This window comes from Stegodyphus dumicola, chromosome 2, assembly GCF_044657685.1.
Source record: "Stegodyphus dumicola isolate Sdum_Otavi_A_Nest chromosome 2, ASM4465768v1".
Taxonomy (NCBI): domain Eukaryota; kingdom Metazoa; phylum Arthropoda; class Arachnida; order Araneae; family Eresidae; genus Stegodyphus; species Stegodyphus dumicola.
In genome coordinates, this window is record NC_140769.1 from 238496312 (window position 1) to 238507042 (window position 10731).

General features: G+C 30.9%; 1 protein-coding gene across 3 annotated transcripts in view; it reads left to right on the forward strand.

Moving 5' to 3' along the window:
- LOC118203840 (uncharacterized) overlaps positions 1 to 10731 on the forward strand; it is a 156065-nt gene that overhangs the window by 79703 nt on the left and 65631 nt on the right. For all 3 annotated transcript variants that reach the window (XM_035376128.2, XM_035376130.2, XM_035376129.2), the window contains 2 exons: positions 2932 to 3054; positions 6433 to 6696. In XM_035376128.2, coding sequence (XP_035232019.2) covers positions 2932 to 3054; positions 6433 to 6696 — 387 coding nt within the window. The remainder of the gene's footprint in view (positions 1 to 2931; positions 3055 to 6432; positions 6697 to 10731) is intronic.

Sequence of the window (10731 nt, forward strand, 5' to 3'; positions counted from 1 at the left end):
AATATGCAACGCCTTCGCCGGGAATCGAACGCGGACCTCTGGAATACGCACCCAGCATGAAGACCACCACACCAAGAAGGCGGAAGAAATACCTTGTAAGATTTGTACTGGCTTAAGAACAAACAAGCACTGATATCAATGCAAATTCTATATTCCATGTGACAACACTGCACCTAGGGGATGCAAACGCAGTATTTTTTCATTTAACAAGTATTAAACTTTGAATATTACAGCTTTCAAGACGACCATGAAACTACATCAGTTAAGGTTGTCATAACTTTATGCATTTAAATTGGGAAATTCTACAGTGTATGTAAAAGATATCAATAATGCATTGAATTGAGGAACAACTAATGAGAGATCTACTTACCACTGGTTTACAAAATTTTATTCTGAAATCTGAGGTTATGAAACAAACCAGGTGGCCATCATCCTTCCTCCACTTTATCTATCATTCATCCATATTTCAATGAATTAAATAATTTAATTGAATCAGATCCGTGACAACTAGAATGAGTGATCACCTGTACACTTTTCAACTGTTTCATGCTCTTGCACTATTAGGAAATGTAAAGAAGCTTGACTGGTGAAATGTTTTATGAACTCATTAATGAAAACAAAGCATGACTTTTGAAAATGTACTTTCTTGTCTTAAAAAGCAATATTCCATCATTCTTGTTCTTGTTGTTGATGTTAATATCATATGTCAATCATAAACCTTTGTAGCAATATTTGGTGGTTAAAATTGCTCTATGGAAAGCACTTCTAAGACACTTTTGTATACTTAAGATTATGTTGTTTACTGTATGGTGGTTTTTTGATGATAATTTTTGCTATTTCCTGATTTCATGAAGTGAAATGATAAATGCAGCTTAATATCATAAAAATATGTGGCGAATGTATGGCAAATCGTTTCTTAAGCAATCAGCGTTTGTGAATCTATGTGAAGTCCCATATCTTCAGGTTAACACCTGACCACATATGGCATTTTAAACCATATATTAAATCAGCAATTCGGCATGACAAATTGTGCTTCATTTCCCATACTTTCCTGACATTTCCCAAATAAACAATAAACTACCATTTTTTTGGCACTTGAGCTATTTTTTTGCCTAAGAATTACTTTGCCAATGATGCATCAATTTATCAGGCAGTGAGATCCTTCATTAAGACACTGATTTCTACAAACATTGTATTAATGACTTTGCTAATGACTGGCAGCAATACATTAATTGCCTTTAACCATTTATACTGCTGGAAATTACTTTGGTTAAACAGATACTTTCTTTTTTATTCTCTAATTTATCCTTTCTAATCTTTATCCTTAAAATCGGCCATTTCATTTGCAATAACCCAATACATACCATCCATTTGCTTTGATAAATATTCCTGTTGTAGTATCATTGCACTGCTATATGTTGGTAATTAAATACCTATAGGTAACATGTGAACAATGGCCTTGATTATGAGCTGTAACAATTACTGGTGTCCTTTAGTTACAAACAATAATGGCCTTGTGTTTTATTTAATTTTAAAAGTTTAACTAAATTTATTGTACTACCATACACCAGTAACCTTATATAAATGCCAGTAATCAAAAGCCTATGGTAACTAAGGCATGAGTCCGTGGTTACTGCCTTACAAACCATTAGTGACCAGAAGCTCTGATGGGTCCTGGTGTGTTTAGTTTAATTTTATATTTTAAGTTATCAAAATTCTTTCTGCCCCTCATTGGTGAACTTCAATGATCTTTAGGACTGGCATCTAGTGACTGTTAACCTGTATGTCACTGGTGACCAACAGCATTAATGGGCAAATTTGTGCTTCATTTTAATTTAAAGATCTGTTTAAAATTTATTGTACCTTTCTACGCTGGTGATGAAAAACGATACCAGTATAAGACAGTGACTATTGATCTATAAGTTATAGGAATAGTGCCTAGCTATCTGTATATTCATGAATGATTAAATGGCTTTCTAGGCATTTGGGCTCTGGTTGTGCTTCTGTTTAGTTTTAATTTCAAATTGTATCTAAATTTACTGCACTAATGACCTAAGGGTTATTGTTGCTGATCATCAGCCTTAATGAGGCTTTTACTGTTTGATTTAATTTTAACACAAATCCATCTAAATTTATTGCACTTTCCAACATTATGGCTGATTGGTTGATTCCAAGTGACTCTGTACCTATAAGTCATTGGTGACCAATAGTTTTGCTGGTACTGGTGTGTTCTGATTTGATTTAAATTTCTATCTAAATTTCCTGTGTTATCGATGACCAATTGATTTAACCTTCAGTCTCTTGGTTGCAGGTGACCAACAGCTTTGATGGGCGCTGGTGTGCTTTTGATTTAATTTAAATCTAAATAAACTAAATTTATTCTATTGCACCACAATGCTGCTGATTGAATCAAAAGATTGATTTTAAATAGTTATTATCCTGTAAATCAATGGTGATCAACAGCTACAATGGGCACTAATGTCCTTTAGTTTGATTTTAGTTTATAAATTTATCTAAGTTCAGTAATACTAGGGACATGTTGGCTGATCATCAATGACCATAGTTGTTGTTGATGAGAACTGGTATGCTTCATTTTAATTGTCTAAAAATTTATTTCACTGCCCACCCTATGATTAATCTGTCTTTTGACCTCCAGTGATCCTCTCAAGATGCAAGCCTCTAGTGACAAACAACTTAAATGGATGCAGGTGAACTTGGTTTAATTTTAACAATTATCTAACTTTAGTGCTTTGTGTCACAGCAATGACTTGATTGTTGACTGTGCAAATAATTTATAATATGTCCAACTTCTAATTTTTATTAACATCTGCTGCATTATTTTATTAAATGATATTTCTAATGCTGTATATAGTATAAATTAGTTTTGCTTAGAAAAGACTCATTTATTTACATTTCTTTCTAATTTTTTAGGAGAAAAGCAAATTTGACTTAAATCGAAAGAAAACTCTTCATAGGAGTTTAGATGATCTTAAAGGTGAGAAAAAACCAGAAATGCTTCATTCTCAAGAACTTATTTTCCTGCAAACTGTTAAGGTAAATATTTATTGATTGTTGTTAGCTATTTTCATATTTTGAAGAATTTTAAGAGAAAAAATATTTAATCTGTTAAAGTAAAGAAATAAAATACAGTAGGCTCCTTTTCACTTGAATAGATTCAAACAAAGTATTTAGTGTGAATCATAATTATTTTACTTGAATAGATTCAAACAAAGTATTTAGTGTGAATCATAATTAAGCTTGTTTTCATTAAAAAGAAAAATAAATTTAACCCTTTCCACTCAAGGCCTTTTTTGCTTGGGTGAACCAGCCATACAAGACGATTTTCTGCATATTTAGTGATTTCTTACAGCTAACTTAAAATGCTTTCACAGGAATCTAATGGTCCTTTTAACAAGAACATTTTTATCCTGTAAATTAAAAAACAAGTTTTAACTTGTTTTTAAAGAAAAAATCATCTTTATCTGCTGACATGTCTTTGGATTTTGAATCTTAAATCCATAAATTGAATTAAGTTCTTGACTTGCTTGTCAAGAACTTAATTCCCACACAAAGAAATTTCTGAGATTGTCAATGCAGCTGATAGCATTTTGAAAAGAAAATGGGATTATTTCTTCCCACCCTTGTTGCGGCAAAAGGCCAATGGCTTTTAAATTTGGTAAAATGTTTTCAATCAGCTCTTTAACTACACATAAGTCTGATGCCTTTTCATTAACATCACAGTTTACATATTCCTTACTGTAATGGTCCACCAGCAACTGAGTAGTAAAATTGCTGAACACTGGTAGTTCGGTCCAAGGTTCGAATCCTGCAAACAGGCTGCTGCATGGGTGTTGGCTTTTTCCATATGTAATGTGTATATGAGCCGGTCTCCCATAGAAAGTCCTCCACAAAGGCATCCCTTCCCTGTTGGCAGACAGCCTTCGAAGCTTTGCCATAATCACATAAACCTAATCTCAAAAGTTTTTAATCTTCTTCATCCATAATCACAGTTTCATCATCCTTTCATTGTCAACACTTTGACTTGACTCTGGGTTTGAAAATCCTCCATTACTGATGTAATTTTTAATTGCTTGTGATGCAATTTTTAATCGTTTGTTTTGTTAAATTTAATCCGGGCAAGCGAAATCATATTCATACCCTAAATATTTAAATTATGGTATATATTTCCTGTAGTTATATTTTGAACGGCTATTTGAATCAACATTTGCCTGTAGAATGTTTTCAAATTCTTAGTGATACCTAAATCTAAAAGTTGTACTACACTAGTGTAATTTGTTTAGAAGAAAATGACTCACATTTTGCAAGGAATCTACTCATTTGGGGATGTGCGATGTGCTATACACTGATCATAAAAAATAAAATTTTGTAGTTTTATCTCTAATCTTGAGCCTCATTCTGTAAAAATGTCCATTTGCTTTATATTATAATGGCAAAGTTTTAACATGTTTGTAGTATTTTGGTTTTTGTGACTTTCTTGTAACTAAAGGAATCTGTTTTTCCATACCATCAGCATTTGCACAAAAATTAAGGCATTCTGTATTTTTCTTAGCTCCATGACACTAATTCCTTTGAAAGCTAGGATTATTGTGGATGTAAACTTAAAGAAAAGAACAGTTTCATCAACATTAAAAATGTCTTTTAATTCATATCCATCTATTTTGATAGATACATTTTTAAACCATTCTTCAACCAACTCAGCAGAACATTTTTTGAGTTTCCATTTATTTTATGACTTGAGATTCCGCGCTGCAGTTTAAATTTATACAACCATCCACTTGGAAGGCAAGCTGCCTTCACGTTAATTTGAAGCACTATTTCTTTTGACTTCTCGATTAAACATGGGCAATCCACTAAACGCATGGCATTGAATGAAAAATTTTAGCAAAATGGCTTTGATGTCAGGAAGCTTTCTATATTGAACATGTAATTTCTTTGAAGTGGGCTGTTCATAAATTGTTGCTCCTTCTTCAACATATTCTCTGTCAGAAATAACCCTTTTTTAGTGTTGTTACAGGAATAGCCAGTTTCTTTGCTAAATCAACTTTCGTCAAATAAGTATTCTTATCACATTCTTATACGATTTTAATCTTATTTTGTAACGAGAGTGCCTTTTGCTTTCATGACATTTTGTATCAGTTAATTCTGCTCCATCTGGTTCACCACACACCATCTCAGAACTGGAAAAATCAATAATTAACTGGAATTATCAATTCTTCCTTCCAAACATCCATTCTTTCATGAAATGGTTTTTAATTTCTGTACTAGACTATGACATCTCATGCCTTTGTTTCCTTCTTCCATCCCCATTTCTGGGAAGAATACTTGAACATGATGACTGCAAAATGTAAAATCGATGCAATAATAAGCAAAAACAATGTATAACCGAAGTTATGTGACATATAAAAGAAATATTATAATATTAAAATAGATAGGACTGAATTGCGATCAAGATAGAATGACTTATAAATGTAAAAAATATATAAATGGTGCTCCATTCTCTAAAAAAATATATATATATTGTTGTTTTGAATGATAATGAGACATAGCCATGATTTAGAAATATTTCAAGCTTGAGAACTGAAAATCATATTTCTGTGAGTTCTTTGTTAATCCTGTCAGCATTATGGATGTAGTATTCCATATAAAAGGGTGACTTTCTTATTGATTACATATGAAAATTTCTGCCAGCTTTTAATGTATCCAGTTTCGGGTTAGATGTATATTGAGAGATAAGAAATCAAAGTACAAAATGATTTTTTTTTTTTTTTTAATTATAATCAAGAAAATACCATTCATTCATGACATTCTGAAGAACTTTGAAACTTCTGGGCTAAACCTGTAACACTTGGAGGGTTGAAGCCTGTTTTATTTATTTAATGGTTGCTATTAAACTGAATATATAACAATAATTTGGGTGCTTAAGGCTTAGTACTTAATGTGAAAACTACAACTTATTTAATGCATGAAAAAAAAGCATGCTGATGCACAAAAGTGTGAGGTGAACTCAGAATTTTTTCTAAAAAATATTGATTGAAAAATAAAATGTTTTTATATGTAGCATAATTTTTTTTTCATTGTATAGCTTCTAAATTTTTAATAGCAGATAGTAATAACAAAATATACTGAAATGTTTTATGCTATTTATGTATTATTATTATTATGAAAAATATAAAATAATTTTCAATTCATTTCATTGTCATTAACTATCAGAAAGCAATTTTAAATTCATTATAAGGGTATATTTTTTATAGACTGTTGTAAAGTTATTGTTTCTATGATAATACTGCTGTTATTTCTCTGTTCTGTTTTTACTAAGCATAATAGGATTTTTGAGGCTGAATATTCTTGTTTCTAAAATTTCTGAAATTATTCCTTTTTTTAAAAATATTGTTAATATTATCATTATTTTAGGAAGCTGAACGATGTGGATTTAGCCTTGAAGATCTGCATGTTGCATACTTGCATTGCGGAAGAGAAAATCCTGTTATTTGGCTTGAAGATAATTGGTCTTCTATGATAAAAAATGTCATTGCTCTAGCTGCCAAGTATGGTGAGGATAATGAGGAAAATGATGTTGGTGTTGTCACAGCTTCTGAAGCCAAAGAAGCTCTGCGCATCCATAGGGGTGATATATGGGATGCTGTTACAGAATGTATCGAGAAGAGGCAAAGAAAAGTAATTTTTTATTTAAAACTTTTGCTTTTGTGAATGTCATTTAGTAAACAAATTTAGTGTAATGTATATTTAATGTTTAATATGGTTATTTGTTTAAATCTTTTATTAAAATAAATCTTGTTCAGAAGAAAACAATTTGTTTCATTGGTATTGGAAATACAGAGCTAACGAACTAATGAGCAGGCTTTAAAACTACTATTGCTTGGTCATATACTTGTGAATGGCATGCATACAGTATAAAATAATTGTCAAACATGGCTTTTGTGATTTTTTATTTGAAATATGGGTTTATTTTATAGAGTAATACAAAGCTGATCTGCATAATATTTTGTATGTTATTAGCAGAAATTTCAATTTGTAAACCAAACTACTTCTGGGGATGCTTATATAAAAGATTATTTAACTTTCTGAAGCCGGCTGGTAACCAGGAGAATGACTTTCTCTGATGCAGGCATTGGTACAACGGTCGTACCATCCATGCCCTCCCTATTTTAGAGAATCGCCTATCTGTAGATCTCTGGGTGGTCCATTGTCGTTGCTCAGAGTAGCCGCTGGCTTTGCATTATTTCCCTCTTCTTATCAGTTTGGCTACATTTTGGCAAAAACCGCAGGTTTCGTCTCATGCCAATATCTTCCTTTTCATACTTATGAATAATAAGATTTTATTTTGACATTTTTTTGTGGAGTGCATAAAACCCTTAAGAACTGTTAACTCTTTCAAAGTGCTTCTATTATGTAGGCAATTTTGTCTGATTTATCAGGAGATAATAAGAGACATTTGTATGCATAATAGTTTTTGTGATTTTCATTCATTCAGTGATTGCTTTCAACGATTTTCATTGATTGTAAATTAAATAAAATCAATTTATCTTTAGACTCTCTTTTAGGATGAGATCTGCCAAAAAGTATTTAAATATCAGTAAAGCTCACATTACTTCTAAATTGAATCAAAACATCAGTTACATTGTATAAAATTTCGGCCAGACGAGAATTTATTTACGAGATTGATCAGAAATAGTGAGTGAAATATAAACAATGCATACATTTTGTTCTAAATAAATTGTGCACTGGATATGCATCTAGTACTGCATATTTATTTATGCACTATTTATTTAGAACTTCATTTAAATGAAAGCAAAATAATTATCGAAAAAATCGCAAATCTAGCAACCCCTCTACTATGGGACATAAGAGTCTGACAAACATGTAAATTTTACTTCATCCATGGAGGGGGACTAACGACTTTTCTCATTAGGAAAATGTCAAAGAGGAGGCTCAACTGTTTCGGATCTCACCGGTCTGAAGGCTATATTATGAGAATTTCGGCCCGGTTTTAGAAGGTTAAATCATATACAATGTTACAAAGGATGTCAGTATTTCAAATGGGACTGATTCTAAAGTGGAACAAGGATTTCAACATGCCAAGAAACTGTACACTTCCCCAAAATTGTTTCTGAATTTCTCATGAAGCTGCTGAAGCAGATGCTTCCAAAAAAGCAAATGCTTTCCCCCCAAAAAAAACATCAACTTCAGTGGATCATATATATGCTTCAAAAATGCTAATTCAATATTTTAAAAACTGTGCTGAATGCCGTTATGACTAAATTAAAAAAAACATGTATTGTTATAAAATTTAAGTTACATTCTGGAATGATGAACTAGAAGTGTGGAATTCTTAGTTAACTCTGGATGTAATATTTACCCTTTTGGTACTACTGCTGCAAATTGTCGATGGCTATGAAATGTTCTCTGAGTACTCCTGCCACGAAATGTTGTTTGGGTATTTCCGCCAAATGTTGTCTGGGTACTCCTGCCACCTTTTGGTGGCAGCCATGAAACTATTGTCTGGGTACTGTTGGCAGTCATGAAACCATGCATGGAAAGTTATGTGGGTATGATTACTCTCTCCAGTATGCATTACTTTGTGTGTGACACATTACTTTACGATTGTGCGAGTAAAATTGCCATCTGCTTTAATCATTCCATTATATGATTAGTAATAATCAACAGCACACACTAATTATATATGTTCTATAATATATAGTAGATAAGCTATGGTAAACAAATTGGTATGTTTGCTTATATTGTACATTTTTTTAATGTTTTATTTAACAATTTTTGAATTTAGATCCGATCAGGATAAGTGTGAAACATTTGAAAGGAGAACGAATAAAGGAAACAATTGATTCAGAAATGATTCTGATGAAGGAAATGAGTAGGATTTAGCACTTCACAAAAGGAAGAAAAACAGTCCTGTACATATGCTTAGCACCTCGGAATCTGAGAAACAGGAGAACCTGAAATTTGAATTGATACTCCTTCTGGTATCAAATGGACTTCTTTAGAAGTTTAGCCGAAAATTTTATGATTTTACACCACAACATTCGAGAGTAGTATGAAACAATTTAAATCACTCGTTGAGAATATTACATTACTTCCGACTGCTTTTTTCTGAAGATTTAATTCAATTTGTCGTGGGAAAAACAAACAACTACTGATATTGACAACTTAAAAAGGATCACTTGGAGGTTTTAGAAGGAATGATATTGAGCTAATTATATTGTTTCATTACTGCATCACTATTAATGACGCAAAACAAAAAGTTATCCTTAAAGGAATATTGGTTTAAAGATAAGCTTCTCCGAAGAGATATTTTCAGTGAAATTATGAGTAGAGATCACTGCTTTTCATTTCTGAAATTTAAATGAAATTTTCATTTTTTGAATATGAAGGCCACAAAACACGTGTTCGCAGCTTACGCTGCTGTACAGTGTAACCACTCTTGTGGAAAATCTTTCTCATACCATGAATATATAACCACAGCTAGCTCTTCCATACCGAAAGGGTAAAAACAAATATCTTATCTTACAGAAAGTACAAAATTCATCATGTTCAAAATAAACTTTGGAGTTTTCCATTGATGGAAATGATTTGATAATTGATATTTTACTATAACAAGCTTTTCCTTTCCCTTTTTCTCAGACTTTAAGGTAAATAGAGGGATATAATTTTAAGTGAAAAATTAAGAATTAAGATAGTTGTAAAAATAAAAACAAAGAACTCATCCGAAGTGATAGATTGTTTCCTTATTGGGCTATTTCTAAATATTTATATTAAGAAATTATTAAAATATATAAACTACTATCTGATTTAATGTAAATTCTGTTGTCCAGTGCAAACATGACAAAATAAAATATTTTTGTTTCCTGTGAAAAAAGACTGCTCAATAACTCAGGTCGAAACAATATGTGCAGTGAAAAATAACCTGCAGAATATAATAAAATACATATAAAGTTCACTTTATTATAATTTTAAATGAAATTAATAATTAATTAAATGAATGTATTTAAAATTAGTGAACTGCTACTGTGAATATTTATGATAAGATTCTTATAGGTACTAATCAATGCTGAATCTCTACTAGGATATTATATAGGGCTTTTTTTCTTTTCAAACTGTTTGTATTAACTCTGGTATTAATTTTTTAACATATAAATTATACTTATTTTTTATAAACTTTTGTATGAAATTAGAAATGATAATATGTATTATATAAAATGAATCGTATAAATTATATAATTTCATATAAAATGATGTATAATTTGTATATTTCTTAAAGAAATGTATGAATAATTTATTATAACATTCATATCTGAATAATTTAATTCATATATTCACATATGAAATATATATTGAAATATACATATGAAATTATATATTCATATATTTCATATATTCATATATATGAATATATAATTCATATATTTCATATAAAATGAATCATATCTTTTACTTGAATGAATCATGTAAAAGATTATTTATATGGCAATGGGATTTTTAATTACATTTGACAGCTGTTAATAAACTGCAAATCATCTCTTGGTGCCTTTTAGTGATAAATTCTAGCTTTTTGATTTTTGGCAAATGTTGTTTCAAATGGCCTCAAACAGACTGGCATTTTCTGCAGTTTGTCTCTATGTCAATCCTGATAAATAATGAGACAAGCCATGATAAGCTGTACTACCTTGCTCTTAT